Genomic DNA, 25,353 nt, shown 5'->3' with positions numbered 1-25,353 from the left:
AGAGTCAAAGAGAGACACAGAGAGACACACAGAGACACAGAGAGTCAGAGAGACACACAGAGAGACACAGAGAGACACTTGTCTCTACGGAGCATCAGGTCTCACCTCTGACAGGTACTTGTCTCTGATGCTGCTCCACACCGTCTCGAAGGCAGAGGTGTCCACCTGGTCTGCTCCTCCCAGTAATCCCTGCTCAGAGGACAGACGCTGATCAGCAGGTGGCGTCAAAACTGTACAGATCATCGACACCTTCTCCTCACATTTAATGAACAACAACAAACGTAAACGTAGATCTACGTTTTTCTCACGGTATTTCTTTTATTCGCTATTGCAATTCATAATTCAGCGGGGCACCTTGTGCATGCTGTACTGAATGTGTCCGAGCTGGCAGACGGTCTTATACCGCCCTCTAACGCCTTCGGCCGCTATTGCACTCCATTAGAAACGATGTCGTTTTTTTTCCTCTACCGAGCTGCGCCGTGGGGGCGGGTCCTAAACACTCGGGCAAAACACGCGCTTGTAGGGATGGGTTAGACAACTGACCTCGCCCGCCCGTTCGTGTGCAATGTCCGATAACATCGGAGACAGGATCGCTGTGGATAACTGGAATGGCGATCAGATAATTTTTTATTTTTTTTTAAATAAAGTAACAGAGGTTTGAACTTTGACTCACGTTGTGTGTTAAGAGGTTAAAGGAGCAGTCAGTCGTATTTTATTAAAGGAGCTGTAAGTGGTATTAATTTGTTAGTTAAAATAAGTAGTCTACATGTTAACCTCTTAACGTCCGCATGCCGACTCCGGGCTGCATGTTTTGTCGGCAACCAGTACATTGTTGGAAAGTACAATTTGCTGCCTTTCGATCGTCTGAGTTACAAGACAAAATATCTGGCGAGCGTCATTTGACAAGCCGTTCGGACGAGTGACCGCCTCCGGTTGTAACCGGTCCTGACCTGACCAGTCACTGCTGATGGCGGAAATTGTAACCGTTGTAGCCAAGGAGCGTGTTCTCCAAAAGCGAGCTGGGATTGCTGTCAGTGAACTGGACAATGTTTTATCAGCTGAGTTAAATATGGTGTTTGATTGGATAAAACGGAATAAGTTGGTACTAAACATCTCAAAAACCAAATCAATTATCTTGGGTTCGAGTCATAAATTGTCATCAATACCAAAAATGAGTTTGAACGTGTCTGACGAACCCATAGAACAGGTAAATAAAGTAAAATTACTGGGCATAATAATTGATAGCCAGCTGTCGTGGGCAGAACACATTGATACCATAGTGAAGAAGATGGGGAGTGGTATCTCCATGGTGAGGAAATGTCTTTCTTATGTCCCTACACATGGGACAGGTGGGACAGGTGGGACAGGTGGCGAAATCTTAAATGTTATGTCACCTAGATTATTGTGCACCAGTATGGTCCTCTGCATCCAAAGGTCAACTAAAGAAATTGCAAACTGCCCAGAACAGAGCTGCAAGGTTAGTTTTACATTGTTCCATGAGAACAAACACCATCACTATGCACCAGCAACTCTCATGGTTAACGGTAGAGAATAGGCTGGTTTTCAACACGGCTACATTTTTCAGGAACACTGTCTTTTCGTCTCAACCTGTTTTCTTATACAAACAAAGTCAGATGCAGTCAGGTTCATTCTTATTTTACTAGGTCAGCTGATGATGGACAGATTATGTTACCACGTCCAAAATCAAATGCTTTAAAGAGGACTGTTGTTTATCGTGCCATCAATCATTGGAATAACTGCCCACTGAACATAAGTAAATTGAATAGTAAAGTGTCTTTCAAATACCACCTGAGAATGCATTACTTAAATATGTGAGCAAAATATTCTGATGTTGATAATGATGTCTACAATGTTTTACTGTTTTTAGATTATCATTGTTAATTGAGTGAATTGTGATTGTCATATGTATCTCATGTTGTTATGTTTTGTGTTTTCTGTTGTCTTTCTTTTTGTATTTTATTTTTTTATTATTTTTTAAACAAACACATAAACAAACATGACAACACACAATAGGATATACAAATACACATATGCTCCAGCTCGTACCCCCCTCTCCCGGACCCCCCATTGGATAATCCAACCATTATAATTTGTTCCTAACCAGACACTACCATTATATGCTGGCTTTTATTCTCTCCACCACTTCTAACCATATTGCCATTTTGGATTAATTCTGTTGTCTTTCTATGTGGACCCCAGGAAGACTAGCTCGCCACTTAGGTGACAGCTAATGGGGATCCTTTTAAACAATAAACAATAAACGAGCGCTGATTGCAATAAAAAAGGAGCAGAAGAGAGAAGTTATTTGTTTTGACTCGCGTGTTTGAATGAATGGCAGCGGACGGCCATTTTGGATAATCACACTGAATTATTGCGGTACACACACATTACAAAAACCTTTGTAAAACACTCATTTTCCATGAGATTTTTATAAACTTTGGACCTGTATGACTATAAGACTTCAGGCTATGGAACAGTTATGTTTTCCAGCTCCTACCTCTCAGCTGGAACCAAAAAATAGGCATCTGGCAAAAAGTAAGGAGCAAATATTTTATTTCAGTGTGTTCAAACCTCTGTTTCTCTATTACATTAGCACTCAAGGTGAAACTTCAGAATTGTACCTTTGAAAAGAGACCAGACTCATGCATGTGCTATAAATATAAAGTTGAATAAATCGCAAATTACTTTGGGTACGCAATAGACAGGCGTTTTATGCTAAATGTGCCAGAAGTGGTCTACAGGTTAAAATAGTAGCTCTACACTCTCGACAGCCATCACTGATATAGAGTGTCTGGTCAGTAACATGGGTCTCCCAGTCCCTCCACTCTGCAGTAAACAGTCATCACTGATACAGAGTGTCTGGTCAGTAACATGGGTCTCCCAGTCCCTCCACTCTGCAGTAAACAGTCATCACTGATATAGAGTGTCTGGTCAGTAACATGGGTCTCCCAGTCCCTCCACTCTGCAGTAAACAGTCATCACTGATATAGAGTGTCTGGTCAGTAACATGGGTCTCCCAGTCCCTCCACTCTGCAGTAAACAGTCATCACTGATATAGAGTGTCTGGTCAGTAACATGGGTCTCCCAGTCCCTCCACTCTGTAGTAAACAGTCATCACTGATATAGAGTGTCTGGTCAGTAACATGGGTCTCTCAGTCCCTCCACTCTGCAGTAAACAGTCATCACTGATATAGATATAGTGTCTGGTCAGTAACATGGGTCTCCCAGTCCCTCCACTCTGCAGTAAACAGTCATCACTGATATAGAGTGTCTGGTCAGTAACATGGGTCTCTCAGTCCCTCCACTCTGCAGTAAACAGCCATCACTGATATATAGTGTCTGGTCAGTAACATGGGTCTCCCAGTCCCTCCACTCTGCAGTAAACAGTCATCACTGATATAGAGTGTCTGGTCAGTAACATGGGTCTCCCAGTCCCTCCACTCTACAGTAAACAGCCATCACTGATAAAGAGTGTCTGGTCAGTAACATGGGTCTCCCAGTCCCTCCACTCTACAGTAAACAGCCATCACTGATATAGAGTGTCTGGTCAGTAACATGGGTCTCTCAGTCCCTCCACTCTGCAGTAAACAGTCATCACTGATATAGAGTGTCTGGTCAGTAACATGGGTCTCTCAGTCCCTCCACTCTGCAGTAAACAGCCATCACTGAAACAGCCATCACTGATACAGAGTGTCTGGTCAGTAACATGGGTCTCCCAGTCCCTCCACTCTGCAGTAAACAGCCATCACTGATATAGAGTGTCTGGTCAGTAACATGGGTCTCTCAGTCCCTCCACTCTGCAGTAAACAGTCATCACTGATACAGAGTGTCTGGTCAGTAACATGGGTCTCCCAGTCCCTCCACTCTGCAGTAAACAGCCATCACTGATACAGAGTGTCTGGTCAGTAACATGGGTCTCTCAGTCCCTCCACTCTGCAGTAAACAGTCATCACTGATACAGAGTGTCTGGTCAGTAACATGGGTCTCCCAGTCCCTCCACTCTGCAGTAAACAGTCATCACTGATATAGAGTGTCTGGTCAGTAACATGGGTCTCCCAGTCCCTCCACTCTGCAGTAAACAGTCATCACTGATATAGAGTGTCTGGTCAGTAACATGGGTCTCTCAGTCCCTCCACTCTGCAGTAAACAGTCATCACTGATATAGTGTCTGGTCAGTAACATGGGTCTCCCAGTCCCTCCACTCTGCAGTAAACAGTCATCACTGATATAGAGTGTCTGGTCAGTAACATGGGTCTCCCAGTCCCTCCACTCTGCAGTAAACAGTCATCACTGATATAGAGTGTCTGGTCAGTAACATGGGTCTCTCAGTCCCTCCACTCTGCAGTAAACAGTGTCATCACTTATATAGAGTGTCTGGTCAGTAACATGGGTCTCTCAGTCCCTCCACTCTGCAGTAAACAGTCATCACTGATATAGAGTGTCTGGTCAGTAACATGGGTCTCCCAGTCCCTCCACTCTGCAGTAAACAGTCATCACTGATACAGAGTGTCTGGTCAGTAACATGGGTCTCTCAGTCCCTCCACTCTGCAGTAAACAGTCATCACTGATATAGAGTGTCTGGTCAGTAACATGGGTCTCCCAGTCCCTCCACTCTGCAGTAAACAGTCATCACTGATACAGAGTGTCTGGTCAGTAACATGGGTCTCTCAGTCCCTCCACTCTGCAGTAAACAGTCATCACTGATATAGAGTGTCTGGTCAGTAACATGGGTCTCCCAGTCCCTCCACTCTGCAGTAAACAGTCATCACTGATACAGAGTGTCTGGTCAGTAACATGGGTCTCCCAGTCCCTCCACTCTGCAGTAAACAGCCATCACTGATATAGAGTGTCTGGTCAGTAACATGGGTCTCCCAGTCCCTCCACTCTGCAGTAAACAGACATCACTGATACAGAGTGTCTGGTCAGTAACATGGGTCTCCCAGTCCCTCCGCTCTGCAGTAAACAGTGTCATCACTGATATAGAGTGTCTGGTCAGTAACATGGGTCTCCCAGTCCCTCCACTCTGCAGTAAACAGTCATCACTGATATATAGTGTCTGGTCAGTAACATGGGTCTCCCAGTCCCTCCACTCTGCAGTAAACAGTCATCACTGATATAGAGTGTCTGGTCAGTAACATGGGTATCCCAGTCCCTCCACTCTGCAGTAAACAACCATCACTGATATAGAGTGTCTGGTCAGTAACATGGGTCTCCCAGTCCCTCCACTCTGCAGTAAACAACCATCACTGATATAGAGTGTCTGGTCAGTAACATGGGTCTCCCAGTCCCTCCACTCTGCAGTAAACAGTCATCACTGATATAGAGTGTCTGGTCAGTAACATGGGTCTCCCAGTCCCTCCACTCTAAACAGTCATCACTGATATATAGTGTCTGGTCAGTAACATGGGTCTCCCAGTCCCTCCACTCTGCAGTAAACAGCCATCACTGATATAGAGTGTCTGGTCAGTAACATGGGTCTCCCAGTCCCTCCACTCTGCAGTAAACAGCCATCACTGATATAGAGTGTCTGGTCAGTAACATGGGTCTCCCAGTCCCTCCACTCTGCAGTAAACAGTCATCACTGATATAGTGTCTGGTCAGTAACATGGGTCTCCCAGTCCCTCCACTCTGCAGTAAACAGTCATCACTGATATAGAGTGTCTGGTCAGTAACATGGGTCTCCCAGTCCCTCCACTCTGCAGTAAACAGTCATCACTGATATAGAGTGTCTGGTCAGTAACATGGGTCTCCCAGTCCCTCCACTCTGCAGTTTTAAGCAAATGTGTCCTTGAAACAAGTACAATAATCTACCAGTGAAATAAGCAAATCTAGCTCGGCAAGATTTCTTGAAATAAGAAGAAATTACTTTATCCCGATTGGATAAGGTGGGAACAGGATACCAGAACAGGTGAAGCGGATAGAATTGTGTGAGCTGGGAAGATATAAGACCTATTACCTGAACCTCCGTTTCCGTCAACGAACCGTCCGAGTCTGGGTCCAGTTCTGCATGGGAGAGAAGCTCAGCTACAGACACACTGAGAGAGAGAGAGAGAGAGAGAGAGAGAGAGAGAGAGAGACAGAGACAGAGACAGAGACAGAGAGAGAGAGAGAGAGAGAGAGAGAGAGACAGAGGGGAGAGAGCGAGAGAGAGCAAGAGAGACGGAGAGAGACAGACAGAGATAGATAAGGAGAGACAGAGCGAGAGAGAAAAGAGAGACAGAGATATACAGAGACCGACAGGCAGAGAGAAGAGAGAGACAGACAGTGAGTCAGGAGTCTCTCAGTATGTAAAGACTGGTATACCTGGAGACAGAGACTCTCTCAGGATGCTCTGTAAAGGGTTAAAGGGTTAAAGACTCACAAGCCGTCGGCGTCGTCGTCCAGCTCCAGGAAGGCCTCGGCCATCTTGGCCCCGTCTTTCTCCTGTCGAACCACCTCCTTTTGATCTGACGGGGGGGGACACACACACACACACACCAGAGTTACTGTCCCCGTGTCTGTCCCAACGACCCCCCCTAACACCACCTCCTTTTGATCTGACGGGGGGGGACACACCACCAGAGTTACTGTCCCTGTGTCTGTCCCAACGACCCCCCCTAACACCACCTCCTTTTGATCTGAGGGGGGGGGGGGGGGGGGGACACCACACCAGAGTTACTGTCCCTGTGTCTGTCCCAACGACCCCCCCTAACACCACCCTGGATCCACTCCTCCACCTCAGTGTCTCCCCCAGGTGGCAGCAAAGCTCATTTAACCCACATGTACCTTGCTTGTATTGTTTATATATATATATATATATATATATATATATATATATATATATATATATATTAGGGCTGTCAGTTTATCGCATTAATTAATTACACAGCAAATTATCACGTTATGAAAATTAACTCAAAATTAATAAAAAAAATTGAATCTAAGCAAATGAATAAATGGAAGATGATTAAACAGAAGGTTGTGTAGATACAGTACTGAATTCTGCCATCCGGACACATGCCATTTGAAATATGAATGAATTCATTATTTATTTTGTATGTTTACAAATACAAATAAATAAACATGAACAAATTATTTTTAATATTTTTTTTTACAAATAAACAAACTAAAAGAAAAACGAAAAATATTTGAAATATGATTATAGAATATGGAATATCAGGCCTAAAATGGTTATGCGATTAAAATACGATTAATTAATTACAAATCCTGTAATTAATTAGATAATTTTTTTTAATCGCCTGACAGCACTAATATATATATATATATATATATATGTGTGTTTCACTATTAAACCTATATTGATCATGAACTTCAAATAACTGACGAGTCCTTTCATGACATAATCATACAAACTCCTTTACTAATATAGTTAGTTTGTACTTTATTCCTTTTACTTCCTTTACTGTATGAAGCACGATCTCAGGAGGATCACCCAGGCAGCCGCGCCCCCACACAGGCAGCCGCGCCCCCACACAGGCAGCCGCGCCCCCACACAGGCAGCCGCGCCCCCACACAGGCAGCCGCGCCCCCACACAGGCAGCCGCGCCGCACACAGGCAGCCACGCCCCCACACAGCGCAGATTATATCACATAAACCTCTGTATAACCCTGCTATGTGCTATACGGGCATTAAAGCAGAATCCTTATCCATATTTATCCGCGTGCCTGGCCCCCTGCTGTGCCGCTCTGTGAGGGAGCCACTTGAAAGAGAGAGCAGCGTCTTGAAGAAAGGAGGTTGCCACGGAGATGTGAAATGTGCCATGACTAATAAACTCATGACAACACTGGGATTACCGGTGACGCTGAACATGTTACTAAATGACGTTCAATATCTGTAGAGCGCTTACTTTGATCTTTAACCCTTTCACTGCCACACGACAGCCGGTTAACCCTTTCACTGTGACAATACAGAAGGTTAACCCTTTACTATCACACAACCGACGGCGATGCTCCATCATTAGCTCCGTGGATGCGTTTGCATATTCTTGGTATCTAGGGACATTTATGGATCTCAGGGGATGTATTTCCAAGTGTCTGAAATATTGTGTCTGTTACTAGGCTTGAGTAAATTCTGATGAAACAAAAGGAGAATATAAATTATGATTTTTCTTTGCATCTTTGACAGTGAATAATAAAAATTCCTAAAAATGACCAGACATGAAATACTGCCACTGAGCTCATTCTTCTTGAGATCACGTGTACAGAAAATCTAAGGAAATTAATAAAGGGAAGATGATTAAACAGAAGGTTTTGTAGATGCAGTACTGATTCTGCCATCCGGACACATGCAATTTGAAATATTATTATAGAATATCAGGCCTATAAATGACCTTATTATAGCCAACTTGCACATCTATTTATCGGGCCAAATCTACTCTTTCCAATGCCAGAGTCCAATTTGGATTTAGTGTCTCCATGCGTGCAGGAAGAACCGAGAATGAGATCTACTGTAAGTACAGTTCGTTTCTCATAATGGCTATGGCTCCGCCATTTTGAATCGGTTTGCAACGCGGATTGTTGCTAAATGTTCACAGACGGTAGACACACTAACTGCGCTCCAATCTATGCCAATAACGTTCAGTTTTGTGGTAGATAATCCCGATAAATAAAAACTAATAATCAGGAAGTCACTTGCTTGCAGGAAGCTGGAATCGGCTGGGAAAGGTAGTTCTTCTAAATGTCCCCACTCATTGAGAGTTATGGATGCCCTCTACTCATAGGACTACAACTGGCGACGAGCCGCTAATTCAAAATGGCGGATTGACCTGTTCACCCCACCCCCCCGACCTGGAGGCGTGTCGTCTTTTACCAACAAACTTGCAGTTCCGCGTTCGAGTTCTGCGATCTGATTGGCCGCTGACGTACGCTCTCTCTACGCCCAAACAGCGCGTTACGCTAGTTCTGCCTCTAACCTCTAACAGCCTGCAGCCTGCTAGCATTATCAAATTCATATCAATCGAAATAACGTATTGTTTTCATCTCTCTATATTAACGTGATTCCATCAACACAACATAAATGTTCAAAACACGACAAGACAGTTTGCATCACTTCCCACGGTTCTCTGCACTTATTCTACCGGTAGTGCGGTAGTTGTTGCCACAGTATTGGGTCTTTGGGTGAATACTTCATTGGCGGGGAAGAAGAACACTGATAGCGGTATGTGGACCGTCCCGCGAGCCCCAGACCACCGTCCTGCGAGCCCCAGACCACCGTCCTGCCAGCCCCAGACCACCGCCCTGCGAGCCCCTGGCCACCGTCCCGCGAGCCCCAGACCACCGCCCTGCGAGCCCCAGACCACCGCCCTGCGAGCCCCAGGCCACCGTCCTGCGAGCCCCAGACCACCGTCCTGCGAGCCCCAGACCACCGTCCTGCGAGCCCCAGACCACCGTCCTGCCAGCCCCAGACCACCGTCCTGCGAGCCCCAGACCACCGCCCTGCGAGCCCCAGGCCACCGTCCTGCGAGCCCCAGACCACCGTCCTGCGAGCCCCAGACCACCGTCCTGCGAGCCCCAGACCACCGCCCAGCGAGCCCCAGACCACCGCCCTGCGAGCCCCAGACCACCGTCCTGCGAGCCCCAGACCACCGTCCTGCGAGCCCCAGACCACCGTCCTGCCAGCCCCAGGCCACCGTCCTGCGAGCCCCAGACCACCGTCCTGCGAGCCCCAGACCACCGTCCTGCCAGCCCCAGGCCACCGTCCCGCGAGCCCCAGACCACCGCCCTGCGAGCCCCAGACCACCGCCCTGCGAGCCCCAGGCCACCGTCCTGCGAGCCCCAGACCACCGTCCTGCGAGCCCCAGACCACCGTCCTGCGAGCCCCAGACCACCGTCCTGCGAGCCCCAGACCACCGTCCTGCCAGCCCCAGACCACCGCCCTGCGAGCCCCAGACCACCGTCCTGCGAGCCCCAGACCACCGCCCTGCGAGCCCCAGACCACCGCCCCGCGAGCCCCAGACCACCGTCCTGCCAGCCCCAGACCACCGTCCTGCGAGCCCCAGACCACCGTCCTGCGAGCCCCAGACCACCGCCCCGCGAGCCCCAGGCCACCGTCCTGCGAGCCCCAGGCCACCGTCCTGCGAGCCCCAGACCACCGTCCTGCGAGCCCCAGGCCACCGTCCTGCGAGCCCCAGACCACCGTCCTGCCAGCCCCAGACCACCGTCCTGCGAGCCCCAGGCCACCGTCCTGCGAGCCCCAGACCACCGTCCTGCGAGCCCCAGACCACCGTCCTGCCAGCCCCAGACCACCGTCCTGCGAGCCCCAGGCCACCGTCCCGCGAGCCCCAGGCCACCGTCCTGCGAGACAGAACTAGCGTAACGCGCTGTTTGGGCGGCGTGAATACTTTGGGCAGCCGAAGAGTGCTTCCGCATTGCTCTGATTGGCCAGCGCTCTCCTTCGTGAATACCAGCTCTACGCACGAGCGTAGAAGATCGCAAGTCACGTGAAACACTGCAGACCACTGATTGGTCAGAAGAGAGATGAGTCACTCGTTGGAGCGTCTCCAGAAAAACAGAAAGCCGCCATCTTTAATGTCTTGCATAGCAGCAGGAACAAGTGCAATAAACAAAAAAGGATAGTCACTGTGTATTCTGACTCATTTATTGATGAAACAAAACCGACATCAACACAATTTGCCACAGAGCGGAGAGTTTAGTCTCACAAAAAGATTGCTGACTTGTTAAGCTTGTTGTTAGCTTAGGTGCTAATGTTGTGCTAGCGTTTTAGCATGGCTATCGTACATAGCGTGATCAATATAACTCGCTATTGATTGTTTGTACTAGTAACTAATGGTTAATGCTAGTAGAATAGACACAACGTGAGGTAATCACCATCCATTTGAAACCGGTTATTACCTAACGCTAACGTTAGCAGATAGACGCGAGACGCGTAACGTTACAGCTCGTTAGCCTAATGCTAACGTTAGCAGATAGACGCGAGAGCCTAGGTAACGTTAAAGCAATGAGAGGTAACGTTAGCGTTAGCAGAATAGACACAACGAGAGTCTCGTTAATGTTGTTATTGATTGATTGAAAACTGTGTTTTACTCTGGCTCGCTGCCCAGCTCGCGGACATAGCTATGCTGGAGCTCTCAGCTGTACACCAGCGGCGCCCGCCTCCCCACAGGGAGACAAGTGCGTAATGGCGTATAATGCGCATGCGTGCGTTAGCGGCGTAGGCCGCATTATCGCTGGCCAATCAGAGCAATGCGGAAGCACTCTTCGGCTGCCCAAAGTATTCACGCGTTTGGGCGTAGAGAGAGCGTACGTCAGTGGCCAATCAGATCGCAGAACCCGAACGCGGAACTGCAAGTTTGTTGGTAAAAGACGACACGCGGCCTGGAGCTCTTTAGCCTCCTTCTCTGGCTGCTCTGCAGTTACCTTCCCAGGCCTCCAGGTGGCGCTCTTTAGCCTCTTTCTCTAGCTGCTCTGCAGTTCCCTTCCAAGGCCTCCAGGTGGCGGTCTCTAGCTGCTCTGCAGTTACCTTCCCAGGCCTCCAGGTGGCGGTCTCTAGCTGCTCTGCAGTTACCTTCCCAGGCCTTCAGGTGGAGCTCTTTAGCTTCCTTCTCTGGCTGCTCTGCAGTTACCTTCCCAGGCCTTCAGGTGGAGCTCTTTAGCTTCCTTCTCTGGCTGCTCTGCAGTTACCTTCCCAGGCCTGCAGGTGGAGCTCTTTAGCTGCTCTGCAGTTACCTTCCCAGGCCTGCAGGTGGTGCTCTTTAGCTGCCCTGCAGTTACCTTCCCAGGCCTGCAGGTGGAGCTCTCTAGGTGCTCTGCAGTTACCTTCCCAGGCCTTCGGGTGGAGCTCTTTAGCTGCTCTGCAGTTACCTTCCCAGGCCTGCAGGTGGAGCTCTCTAGCTGCTCTGCAGTTACCTTCCCAGGCCTGCAGGTGGAGCTCTCTAGCTGCTATGCAGTTCCCTTCCCAGGCCTCCAGGTGGCGGTCTCTAGCTGCCCTGCAGTTACCTTCCCAGGCCTTCAGGTGGAGCTCTTTAGCCTCTTTCTCTGGCTGCTCTGCAGTTCCCTTCCCAGGCCTTCAGGTGGAGCTCTTTAGCTGCTCTGCAGTTACCTTCCCAGGCCTTCAGGTGGAGCTCTTTAGCTGCTCTGCAGTTACCTTCCCAGGCCTTCAGGTGGAGCTCTTTAGCCTCCTTCTCTAGCTGCTCTGCAGTTCCCTTCCCAGGCCTGCAGGTGGAGCTCTTTAGCTGCTCTGCAGTTACCTTCCCAGGCCTTCAGGTGGAGCTCTTTAGCCTCCTTCTCTAGCTGCTCTGCAGTTCCCTTCCCAGGCCTTCAGGTGGAGCTCTTTAGCTGCTCTGCAGTTACCTTCCCAGGCCTTCAGGTGGAGCTCTTTAGCTGCTCTGCAGTTCCCTTCCCAGGCCTGCAGGTGGAGCTCTTTAGCTGCTCTGCAGTTACCTTCCCAGGCCTTCAGGTGGAGCTCTTTAGCTGCTCTGCAGTTCCCTTCCCAGGCCTTCAGGTGGAGCTCTTTAGCTGCTCTGCAGTTACCTTCCCAGGCCTTCAGGTGGAGCTCTTTAGCCTCCTTCTCTGGCTGCTCTGCAGTTACCTTCCCAGGCCTTCAGGTGGAGCTCTTTAGCTGCTCTGCAGTTAACTTCCCAGGCCTTCAGGTGGAGCTCTTTAGCTGCTCTGCAGTTACCTTCCCAGGCCTTCAGGTGGAGCTCTTTAGCTGCCCTGCAGTTACCTTCCCAGGCCTTCAGGTGGAGCTCTTTAGCTGCTCTGCAGTTACCTTCCCAGGCCTTCAGGTGGACGTCTTTAGCCTCCTTCTCTGGCTGCTCTGCGGTCTCCTTCACGGTCCTCAGAGCCTCCACCCGGTCCTCCAGGCTCCTCTTGCCCGTCTGCAGTTCAGTCACCTTGCCCTGTGGAGAAAAGTGTCAACAATGTTTTATAATCTTTATGTTAATTTTCATCATAAAAATTCTGTGCCCCTGAAATACAAAAAAAGGCCCAGAAAACCAATTAAGGGGGGCAAAAAAAGCCCTGGATTTTTTTTTTATTATTTCTAACCCTGATATAATATCATGCATGAGTAGCTGCAGCCATGTTATCCAAACTTCTTCTGTTTACTTTGTTTTTTTTACAGGTATGGTGAAATGGATTCACCTATGACCTTTTGTTTTATTTTCTATTGATTATGTACGTGATATATGACTGATTTACTCTGAACTCTGTTGTCTAGACTAAATTTATACTCAACTACTGCTTCCAATGTCTACAACTAGCCTACACTGTAATCATAGTAATCATACCTACCTACCTCATACTGTAGCCTACGCACATAACTCTGTATGATAGCATGTATTGTACAGTAGTGCTATATATACTGTATATATATATTTACTGCATATATACATCCATATTTGTCTGAATATACCTGCATATAATTCTTCTATATACCTACTGCATATAAACCATATAACACTGGAAGATAGCATGTACAATAATGCTGTATATACCGTATATATATATTTATTCTTACCGTCTGTACATACCTGCATCCAATCATTCCTTTTTACATATCTGTAGATACTATATCTGTACATATCCCTTACCTACTCCTACTAGTTACACTGCTGGCCAGTATGACTTACTACCATAGTGTCTTTATACCTGTATCACTGTACATATTAATACTATATCTATATCTGTACATATCTCTTACCTACTCCTACTAGTTACACTGCTGGCCAGTATGACTTACTACCAGTGTATTTATACCTGTATCACTGTACATATTAATACTATATCTATATCTGTACATATCTCTTACCTACTCCTACTAGTTACACTGCTGGCCAGTATGACTTACTACCAGTGTATTTATACCTGTATCACTGTACATATTAATACTATATCTATATCTGTACATATCTCTTACCTACTCCTACTAGTTACACTGCTGGCCAGTATGACTTACTACCATAGTGTCTTTATACCTGTATCACTGTACATATTAATACTATATCTATATCTGTACATATCTCTTACCTACTCTTACTAGTTACACTGCTGGCCAGTATGACTTACTACCATAGTGTCTTTATACCTGTATCACTGTACATATTAATACTATATCTATATCTGTACATATCTCTTACCTACTCTTACTAGTTACACTGCTGGCCAGTATGACTTACTACCATAGTGTCTTTATACCTGTATCACTGTACATATTAATACTATATCTATATCTGTACATATCTCTTACCTACTCCTACTAGTTACACTGCTGGCCAGTATGACTTACTACCATAGTGTCTTTATACCTGTATCACTGTACATATTAATACTATATCTATATCTGTACATATCTCTTACCTACTCTTACTAGTTACACTGCTGGCCAGTATGACTTACTACCATAGTGTCTTTATACCTGTATCACTGTACATATTAATACTATATCTATATCTGTACATATCTCTTACCTACTCTTACTAGTTACACTGCTGGCCAGTATGACTTACTACCATAGTGTCTTTATACCTGTATCACTGTACATATTAATACTATATCTATATCTGTACATATCTCTTACCTACTCTTACTAGTTACACTGCTGGCCAGTATGACTTACTACCATAGTGTCTTTATACCTGTATCACTGTACATATTAATACTATATCTATATCTGTACATATCTCTTACCTACTCTTACTAGTTACACTGCTGGCCAGTATGACTTACTACCATAGTGTCTTTATACCTGTATCACTGTACATATTAATACTATATCTATATCTGTACATATCTCTTACTAGTTACACTGCTGGCCAGTATGACTTACTACCATAGTGTCTTTATACCTGTATCACTGTACATATTAATACTATATCTATATCTGTACATATCTCTTACTAGTTACACTGCTGGCCAGTATGACTTACTACCATATTATTATAATGGTTCGTCTCCAACCTGTTTCTCCTCCTGGCCCCTCTTGGCTTCATGTATGAGCTGCTGTTTCAGCAGGAAGCCTTCCTTTGCGATCTCTGCCATGTGCTGCAGGCTCTCCCGCTCCCTGCGGCCCATCTCCCTGAGGACCAGAGTGAACACAGTTACATCATCTCCCTGAGGACAACAACAACAAACACACCTTCACACAGCAACACAACAACCACATCTTTACACAGTTACAATAGATTTCCCGCAACGGGTCAAATGCATCTAACATGCTTTGCATCCTCGCTGTTCCTTTATGCCCACGTTGCGTTAAAGACCGAAATTAACGTTACGTTAGCGTAAGATAACTAAGCTAAGCTGATCAGAGCCATAGAGAGAACAGCAGAGGCAGAGTGGGGACTGGGAAGGGGGGGGGGGGGGGGGGGGGGGGGGGGGGCATTCTCCCTTTGTTTGTGTGTGTGTGCGTTTGGAAAGACCAGATGAAGTCAGAGGAGTATATTATATTGATAGTAGATTTACTGAGGATGGACAGATAATGTTGATATTTAAACGTAAAAAATACAATACATAATAAATGTATTCATGATCATCATGCAACATATAACAATTGTAGGAACGGGTTGGGAGAGGAAGGGGATTTAGGTTGCGTGTTGTGAGTTCCAAAAGATTTTACCTAAAGTTTAAAGCTCAATATATCAAAACGTGGCACTTTACAGTGAACAGGAGTCTATTTGTATGAAAAAACAATAGATTGTTTTTCCATTTAAATGTCTGGAAGAGCTCAAAAATAAAAATGTCAAATGATATTTCCTTTGCCTTTTTTGAGTTGATCTAAATGTTACTGATTGTTTTAAATGGGCTTATTATGATATCGTCTCATATCGATCGCAGGCACCTGAATCGTATCGTATCGTATCGTGATGAAACTGATGATTCCCACCCCGACCACATGTGGAGGGATCTTTAAAGAGCTCTACAGGTGATCTGACAGGAGGAGGGATCTTTAAAGAGCTCTACAGGTGATCTGACAGGAGGAGGGATCTCTAAAGAGGTCTGCAGGTGATCTGACAGGTGGAGGGATCTTTAAAGAGCTCTACAGGTGATCTGACAGGTGGAGGGATCTTTAAAGAGGTCTACAGGTGATCTGACAGGTGGAGGGATCTTTAAAGAGGTCTACAGGTGATCTGACAGGTGGAGGGATCTTTAAAGAGCTCTACAGGTGATCTGACAGGTGGAGGGATCTTTAAAGAGCTCTACAGGTGATCTGACAGGTGGAGGGATCTTTAAAGAGGTCTGCAGGTGATCTGACAGGTGGAGGGATCTTTAAAGAGGTCTACAGGTGGAGGGATCTTTAAAGAGGTCTACAGGTGGAGGGATCTGTAACGAGGTCTACAGGTGGAGGGATCTCTAAAGAGGTCGACAGGTGGAGGGATCTTTAAAGAGCTCTACAGGTGATCTGACAGGTGGAGGGATCTTTAAAGAGCTCTACAGGTGATCTGACAGGTGGAGGGATCTTTAAAGAGGTCTGCAGGTGATCTGACAGGTGGAGGGATCTTTAAAGAGGTCTACAGGTGGAGGGATCTGTAACGAGGTCTACAGGTGGAGGGATCTCTAAAGAGGTCTACAGGTGGAAGGATCTTTAAAGGGATCTCACCTGCAGCTGTTCTGACAGGTGGCGCCGCTGTTGTACTCGTCCGTCGTGTCGCAGCAGTCTGTAGGAATTCAAGTTCTTTATTTGTCTCAAACACACAACAATAAAGGGGCATCGCTGCCGGTAATGAAATTCTTGTGCTTCAAGCTCATACTCAACAGTAGTGCACAATTCTTTATTTATTTAACCTTTATTTAACCTTTATTTAACCAGATTAAAAAAAAATCTATTTTACAAGAGTGACTTGGCCGAGGAGGACAGCAAAAACACATTTGTTTCAGACAAAAACAAACATTAAAACATTCAGACAAAGTGAGCTCATGGTTTTAAGACACACAGATCCAAGGAAAGAAAATACACTCCATCAATTATAACATGTACAGTTTCCTATGGTCTCAGATTCCATGGTCTTTATCATAAGTTTGATTTGATTTAGAGTTAATGTTTCCTGTAGTTTCAGCTCGTCTCGCAGACGGAGCAGAAACCTCAAACGCCTTCTTTCCAAGATCAGATTAAAAACGTGGGACCGGCATCATTAACCAAAGGTCCCGTGATCGTAGCCCATAAGAACTTTGTTCAGGAATCAGAAGGCAGGACAAGTAGCCAGGAAGTTAAACCTAAAGTGGCTTTGTGGATAAAAACACACCAATGGCTAAGCCGACGTGTCGACACAGAAGGCCAGTTCACTTTGGACTACAATTAAGAAACAACAATGAATACATGAATGGTGACGATGATGAAACACACACATTAGTCCCAAACCCCAAGTGGACACTATAGATCTGGTGTGGTTGTTTCCCCGCAGCGATGAGTCATGAGAGTCTGACGGGAACATGATTCTCACCACAGATGCCGTCATTGATGCGGGAGGAGGGGATGAAGGCCGGCCGGAAGCCAGCGTTGGTGCAGTGGAAGCTACCGTTGGGACAAGCGGCCGTTCCTGCAGGAGAACAAACAAAACAGTCTCAGTTCCAATACACAGCCGGCTGGGTCTACTGTCTGGTACCGAGCCGGAGCACAGAGGAACACCGGTGTCACCGACGGGCCCACTATAGAGCCTGACGCTGGGTCACTGACAGGCTGTCTGGTACCGAGCCAGAGCACAGAGGAACACCGGTGTCACCGACGGGCCCACTATAGAGCCTGGCGCTGGGTCACTGACAGGCTGTCTGGTACCGAGCCGGAGCACAGAGGAACACCGGTGTCACCGACGGGCCCACTATAGAGCCTGATGCTGGGTCACTGACAGGCTGTCTGGTACCGAGCCGGAGCACAGAGGAACACCGGTGTCACCGACGGGCCCACTATAGAGCCTAACGCTGGGTCACTGACGGGCCCACTATAGAGCCTGACGCTGGGTCGTCCAATAAGCCGGAACTAGGGATGCCGCCCCCCCTCCAAAACCCGGTTCTAAACACAAAAAGAGAGACGTGTAGCCTATTTATTTATTTATTTAATATTTTATTTATTCATTTAATTATTATTATAATTTTTTGTATCCACTTTTTTCTCCTCTTTTTCTATTTTTCTCCCATCCCGATTCCAATATGCCAATTCTTCCCTCCCCTGTCTTGAACGTTGCTCGCATATGCCCCCCACTGGCCGGTTGTAGGGAGGATAGAAGCCTTGCATCACGTGTTCCCTCCGACACACGAGGAGGCAGCCTGTCACATCTTTTCACCTGCCAGCGCGGACTCTCAGTGGCGAGGTGTAACGTGTGGGAGGCTCACACTGCCCCCGCCACTTCCTGTCTCTGCTGTGCAGGTGTCCCCAACCGACCTGTAGGAGTCACTGTCCACAACATCCAGATTACCACCCATCGACTTCCACCCGCTGACTCTGCCAATTGAGTTAGTATGACGGCCGGCCCAAGCCGGAGGCAACGGCGACAGCCGGAGTCGAACCCGGTGTCTCTTGCGTTGGTGACGAGCGCAATGTCCGCTGCGCCACCCAGCCGCCACACTTCATTATTATTATTGTATTTGTTGCCATGCAACTGTTTGTTTGAACTTCTGTTAGCCTTTTGCTGTAAAACAAATTGTTTTAATAAAAAAAATTAAAAATGTATCTTAGATTTGTTGTTGAATATAAAGTCTATAATTCAGACACATTTAAAACATTGCTGCTGCTGAAGAATATTTATTTATATTTATATATAAAGTTATACAAAATAATAATAAAGCAATGTCGATTCTGTTAATTAATTGTCTTTTTTTCTTGCAAAATAATAAAAAAAGAACCGATAAGAGTATCGATAAAGTACCGAACCGTTAGGATTTTATCGATACTACTACTCTTATCGATACTGCTTAACGATACCCATCCCTGGCTCACTGACAGGCCTACTGTAGAGCTGCTGCTGGCTCACTGACAGGCCTACTGTAGAGCTGCTGCTGCCTCACTGACAGGCCTACTGTAGAGCTGCTGCTGCTCACTGACAGGCCTACTGTAGAGCTGCTGCTGGGACACTGACAGGCCTACTGTAGAGCTGCTGCTGGCTCACTGACAGGCCTACTGTAGAGCTGCTGCTGCTGGCTCACTGACAGGCCTACTGTAGAGCTGCTGCTGGGACACTGACAGGCCTACTGTAGAGCTGCTGCTGGGACACTGACAGGCCTACTGTAGAGCTGCTGCTGGCTCACTGACAGGCCTACTGTAGAGCTGCTGCTGGCTCACTGACAGGCCTACTGTAGAGCTGCTGCTGCTCACTGACAGGCCTACTGTAGAGCTGCTGCTGGGACACTGACAGGCCTACTGTAGAGCTGCTGCTGGCTCACTGACAGGCCTACTGTAGAGCTGCTGCTGGCTCACTGACAGGCCTACTGTAGAGCTGCTGCTGCCTCACTGACAGGCCTACTGTAGAGCTGCTGCTGGCTCACTGACAGGCCTACTGTAGAGCTGCTGCTGGCTCACTGACAGGCCTACTGTAGAGCTGCTGCTGCCTCACTGACAGGCCTACTGTAGAGCTGCTGCTGGGACACTGACAGGCCTACTGTAGAGCTGCTGCTGGCTCACTGACAGGCCTACTGTAGAGCTGCTGCTGCCTCACTGACAGGCCTACTGTAGAGCTGCTGCTGGCTCACTGACAGGCCTACTGTAGAGCTGCTGCTGGCTCACTGACAGGCCTACTGTAGAGCTGCTGCTGCTGGCTCACTGACAGGCCTACTGTAGAGGTGCTGCTGGCTCACTGACAGGCCTACTGTAGAGCTGCTGCTGGCTCACTGACAGGCCTACTGTAGAGCTGCTGCTGGGACACTGACAGGCCTACTGTAGAGCTGCTGCTGCCTCACTGACAGGCCTACTGTAGAGCTGCTGCTGGCTCACTGACAGGCCTACTGTAGAGCTGCTGCTGCCTCACTGACAGGCCTACTGTAGAGCTGCTGCTGCCTCACTGACAGGCCTACTGTAGAGCTGCTGCTGGCTCACTGACAGGCCTACTGTAGAGCTGCTGCTGGCTCACTGACAGGCCTACTGTAGAGCTGCTGCTGGCTCACTGACAGGCCTACTGTAGAGCTGCTGCTGGCTCACTGACAGGCCTACTGTAGAGCTGCTGCTGCCTCACTGACAGGCCTACTGTAGAGCTGCTGCTGCCTCACTGACAGGCCTACTGTAGAGCTGCTGCTGGGACACTGACAGGCCTACTGTAGAGCTGCTGCTGGCTCACTGACAGGCCTACTGTAGAGCTGCTGCTGCTGCCTCACTGACAGGCCTACTGTAGAGCTGCTGCTGGCTCACTGACAGGCCTACTGTAGAGCTGCTGCTGGCTCACTGACAGGCCTACTGTAGAGCTGCTGCTGGGACACTGACAGGCCTACTGTAGAGCTGCTGGCTCACTGACAGGCCTACTGTAGAGCTGCTGCTGGCTCACTGACAGGCCTACTGTAGAGCTGCTGCTGGGACACTGACAGGCCTACTGTAGAGCTGCTGCTGCTGGCTCACTGACAGGCCTACTGTAGAGCTGCTGCTGCTGGCTCACTGACAGGCCTACTGTAGAGCTGCTGCTGGGACACTGACAGGCCTACTGTAGAGCTGCTGCTGCTGCTCACTGACAGGCCTACTGTAGAGCTGCTGCTGCTGGGACACTGACAGGCCTACTGTAGAGCTGCTGCTGGCTCACTGACAGGCCTACTGTAGAGCTGCTGCTGGGACACTGACAGGCCTACTGTAGAGCTGCTGCTGGGACACTGACAGGCCTACTGTAGAGCTGCTACTGGCTCACTGACAGGCCTACTGTAGAGCTGCTGCTGGCTCACTGACAGGCCTACTGTAGAGCTGCTGCTGGCTCACTGACAGGCCTACTGTAGAGCTGCTGCTGCCTCACTGACAGGCCTACTGTAGAGCTGCTGCTGGGACACTGACAGGCCTACTGTAGAGCTGCTGCTGCTGGGACACTGACAGGCCTACTGTAGAGCTGCTGCTGGCTCACTGACAGGCCTACTGTAGAGCTGCTGCTGCTCACTGACAGGCCTACTGTAGAGCTGCTGCTGCTGGGACACTGACAGGCCTACTGTAGAGCTGCTGCTGCTGGGACACTGACAGGCCTACTGTAGAGCTGCTGCTGCTGGGACACTGACAGGCCTACTGTAGAGCTGCTGCTGCTGGGACACTGACAGGCCTACTGTAGAGCTGCTGCTGCTGGCTCACTGACAGGCCTACTGTAGAGCTGCTGCTGGCTCACTGACAGGCCTACTGTAGAGCTGCTGCTGCTGGCTCACTGACAGGCCTACTGTAGAGCTGCTGCTGCTCACTGACAGGCCTACTGTAGAGCTGCTGCTGCCTCACTGACAGGCCTACTGTAGAGCTGCTGCTGCCTCACTGACAGGCCTACTGTAGAGCTGCTGCTGCCTCACTGACAGGCCTACTGTAGAGCTGCTGCTGCCTCACTGACAGGCCTACTGTAGAGCTGCTGCTGCCTCACTGACAGGCCTACTGTAGAGCTGCTGCTGGGACACTGACAGGCCTACTGTAGAGCTGCTGCTGCCTCACTGACAGGCCTACTGTAGAGCTGCTGCTGGCTCACTGACAGGCCTACTGTAGAGCTGCTGCTGGCTCACTGACAGGCCTACTGTAGAGCTGCTGCTGGCTCACTGACAGGCCTACTGTAGAGCTGCTGCTGCTGGCTCACTGACAGGCCTACTGTAGAGCTGCTGCTGCTGGCTCACTGACAGGCCTACTGTAGAGCTGCTGCTGGCTCACTGACAGGCCTACTGTAGAGCTGCTGCTGGCTCACTGACAGGCCTACTGTAGAGCTGCTGCTGGCTCACTGACAGGCCTACTGTAGAGCTGCTGCTGGGACACTGACAGGCCTACTGTAGAGCTGCTGCTGGCTCACTGACAGGCCTACTGTAGAGCTGCTGCTGCCTCACTGACAGGCCTACTGTAGAGCTGCTGCTGGGACACTGACAGGCCTACTGTAGAGCTGCTGCTGGCTCACTGACAGGCCTACTGTAGAGCTGCTGCTGCTGCTCACTGACAGGCCTACTGTAGAGCTGCTGCTGGCTCACTGACAGGCCTACTGTAGAGCTGCTGCTGGCTCACTGACAGGCCTACTGTAGAGCTGCTGCTGGCTCACTGACAGGCCTACTGTAGAGCTGCTGCTGGCTCACTGACAGGCCTACTGTAGAGCTGCTGCTGCTGGGACACTGACAGGCCTACTGTAGAGCTGCTGCTGCTCACTGACAGGCCTACTGTAGAGCTGCTGCTGGCTCACTGACAGGCCTACTGTAGAGCTGCTGCTGCTGGCTCACTGACAGGCCTACTGTAGAGCTGCTGCTGCTCACTGACAGGCCTACTGTAGAGCTGCTGCTGCTGGCTCACTGACAGGCCTACTGTAGAGCTGCTGCTGCCTCACTGACAGGCCTACTGTAGAGCTGCTGCTGCTGGGACACTGACAGGCCTACTGTAGAGCTGCTGCTGCTCACTGACAGGCCTACTGTAGAGCTGCTGCTGGCTCACTGACAGGCCTACTGTAGAGCTGCTGCTGCTCACTGACAGGCCTACTGTAGAGCTGCTGCTGCTCACTGACAGGCCTACTGTAGAGCTGCTGCTGCCTCACTGACAGGCCTACTGTAGAGCTGCTGCTGCCTCACTGACAGGCCTACTGTAGAGCTGCTGCTGCCTCACTGACAGGCCTACTGTAGAGCTGCTGCTGCCTCACTGACAGGCCTACTGTAGAGCTGCTGCTGCCTCACTGACAGGCCTACTGTAGAGCTGCTGCTGGGACACTGACAGGCCTACTGTAGAGCTGCTGCTGCCTCACTGACAGGCCTACTGTAGAGCTGCTGCTGGCTCACTGACAGGCCTACTGTAGAGCTGCTGCTGGCTCACTGACAGGCCTACTGTAGAGCTGCTGCTGGCTCACTGACAGGCCTACTGTAGAGCTGCTGCTGCTGGCTCACTGACAGGCCTACTGTAGAGCTGCTGCTGCTGGCTCACTGACAGGCCTACTGTAGAGCTGCTGCTGGCTCACTGACAGGCCTACTGTAGAGCTGCTGCTGGCTCACTGACAGGCCTACTGTAGAGCTGCTGCTGGCTCACTGACAGGCCTACTGTAGAGCTGCTGCTGGGACACTGACAGGCCTACTGTAGAGCTGCTGCTGGCTCACTGACAGGCCTACTGTAGAGCTGCTGCTGCCTCACTGACAGGCCTACTGTAGAGCTGCTGCTGGCTCACTGACAGGCCTACTGTAGAGCTGCTGCTGGCTCACTGACAGGCCTACTGTAGAGCTGCTGCTGCTGGGACACTGACAGGCCTACTGTAGAGCTGCTGCTGCTCACTGACAGGCCTACTGTAGAGCTGCTGCTGGCTCACTGACAGGCCTACTGTAGAGCTGCTGCTGCTGGCTCACTGACAGGCCTACTGTAGAGCTGCTGCTGCTCACTGACAGGCCTACTGTAGAGCTGCTGCTGCTGGCTCACTGACAGGCCTACTGTAGAGCTGCTGCTGGCTCACTGACAGGCCTACTGTAGAGCTGCTGCTGCTGGGACACTGACAGGCCTACTGTAGAGCTGCTGCTGCTCACTGACAGGCCTACTGTAGAGCTGCTGCTGGCTCACTGACAGGCCTACTGTAGAGCTGCTGCTGCTCACTGACAGGCCTACTGTAGAGCTGCTGCTGCTCACTGACAGGCCTACTGTAGAGCTGCTGCTGCCTCACTGACAGGCCTACTGTAGAGCTGCTGCTGGCTCACTGACAGGCCTACTGTAGAGCTGCTGCTGCTCACTGACAGGCCTACTGTAGAGCTGCTGCTGCTGGCTCACTGACAGGCCTACTGTAGAGCTGCTGCTGCTGGCTCACTGACAGGCCTACTGTAGAGCTGCTGCTGCTCACTGACAGGCCTACTGTAGAGCTGCTGCTGGCTCACTGACAGGCCTACTGTAGAGCTGCTGCTGCTGGCTCACTGACAGGCCTACTGTAGAGCTGCTGCTGGGACACTGACAGGCCTACTGTAGAGCTGCTGCTGGGACACTGACAGGCCTACTGTAGAGCTGCTGGCTCACTGACAGGCCTACTGTAGAGCTGCTGCTGCTGGCTCACTGACAGGCCTACTGTAGAGCTGCTGCTGGCTCACTGACAGGCCTACTGTAGAGCTGCTGCTGCTGGCTCACTGACAGGCCTACTGTAGAGCTGCTGCTGGCTCACTGACAGGCCTACTGTAGAGCTGCTGCTGCCTCACTGACAGGCCTACTGTAGAGCTGCTGCTGGCTCACTGACAGGCCTACTGTAGAGCTGCTGCTGGCTCACTGACAGGCCTACTGTAGAGCTGCTGCTGGCTCACTGACAGGCCTACTGTAATATAATAATGTGAGGAGATGGTGAGATGATTTCAGAACAAGCAGCGTCACGCAGGTTTTCAGCTTGTGATGCATCGGTTGATGCGCTTTTCACAGCAGCCATTTTGGTAAATGGTGCATTTATAATAAATATCTCTTTTATCCAAAAGCGCTTCCCAGTTTGTTTCCTCACGTTCACGGCGGAGGTGCCGACCCGCTCATCGGGGGCAGTCGGGGGTTAAGTGTCTCTCGCTCAAGGAGGAGCGGGAATCTAACCGGGAACCTTCCGATTATCGGACGACCGCTCTACCTCCTGAGCCACTGTCGCCCCGCGATATATTTCAATAATCGATCATAGAAATATCAAAAATAATAATAATAATAAATTGTGACCTGCAACAGGGCAGCTTTAAAACCAGAGACAGTGGACAGACTTGTCTTTCTTGCCTGCAACTTAAAGTAATGGCTTTGCTCGTCCAAATGACAATACTGACCAAATTGAGATTTATTTTTCTCGTCCATTTATTTTGTTTGCTTTCTAATTTAAAATACAGTTTGAAACCGTCTGTACACAGTAGGCTATGTGTGCTAGCAGAGCTAGACTCCAGTCACGAGTCACAGTGCACGTGTGCGGTGGTTTGTCCACCAAAAAAAGCGCCAAAAGATAGAAAATAAACTAGCAGAGCCAGAACTGTTCAACTCCCCTGGAGCCACAGCCAGCAGAGAAGCTGGTTTACTTTCGCTTTTAAACCAGCTGCAGCCTGAGAACTGGAGTGTGAGGGGATGTAACACTAAAGATGGAGCCTGAGAACTGGAGTGTGAGGCTGTAACACTAAAGATGGAGCCTGAGAACTGGAGTGTGAGGGGATGTAACACTAAAGATGGAGCTGAGAACTGGAGTGTGAGGGGATGTAACACTAAAGATGGAGCCTGAGAACTGGAGTGTGAGGGGATGTAACACTAAAGATGGAGCCTGAGAACTGGAGTGTGAGGCTGTAACACTAAAG

The 25,353-nt window shown here is 49.2% G+C and overlaps 1 protein-coding gene across 3 annotated transcripts in view; it reads right to left on the bottom strand.

The window, feature by feature from the left end:
- The window catches only part of prkcsh (PRKCSH beta subunit of glucosidase II), a 54,507-nt gene that overhangs the window by 20,560 nt on the left and 8,594 nt on the right, over window positions 1–25,353 (bottom strand). For all 3 annotated transcript variants that reach the window (XM_084328176.1, XM_084328178.1, XM_084328177.1), the window contains exons 4-10: window positions 17,418–17,513; window positions 16,577–16,634; window positions 14,938–15,055; window positions 12,749–12,878; window positions 6,383–6,467; window positions 5,978–6,056; window positions 106–189 (exon numbers count right to left, since the gene is read on the bottom strand). In XM_084328176.1, the coding sequence (XP_084184302.1) occupies window positions 106–189; window positions 5,978–6,056; window positions 6,383–6,467; window positions 12,749–12,878; window positions 14,938–15,055; window positions 16,577–16,634; window positions 17,418–17,513 (650 nt within the window). The remainder of the gene's footprint in view (window positions 1–105; window positions 190–5,977; window positions 6,057–6,382; window positions 6,468–12,748; window positions 12,879–14,937; window positions 15,056–16,576; window positions 16,635–17,417; window positions 17,514–25,353) is intronic.

This window comes from Notolepis coatsorum (assembly GCF_963971535.1).
Source record: "Notolepis coatsorum genome assembly, chromosome: 14".
NCBI classification, from domain to species: domain Eukaryota; kingdom Metazoa; phylum Chordata; class Actinopteri; order Aulopiformes; family Paralepididae; genus Notolepis; species Notolepis coatsorum.
This window is presented reverse-complemented; position numbering and strand designations above follow the sequence as displayed.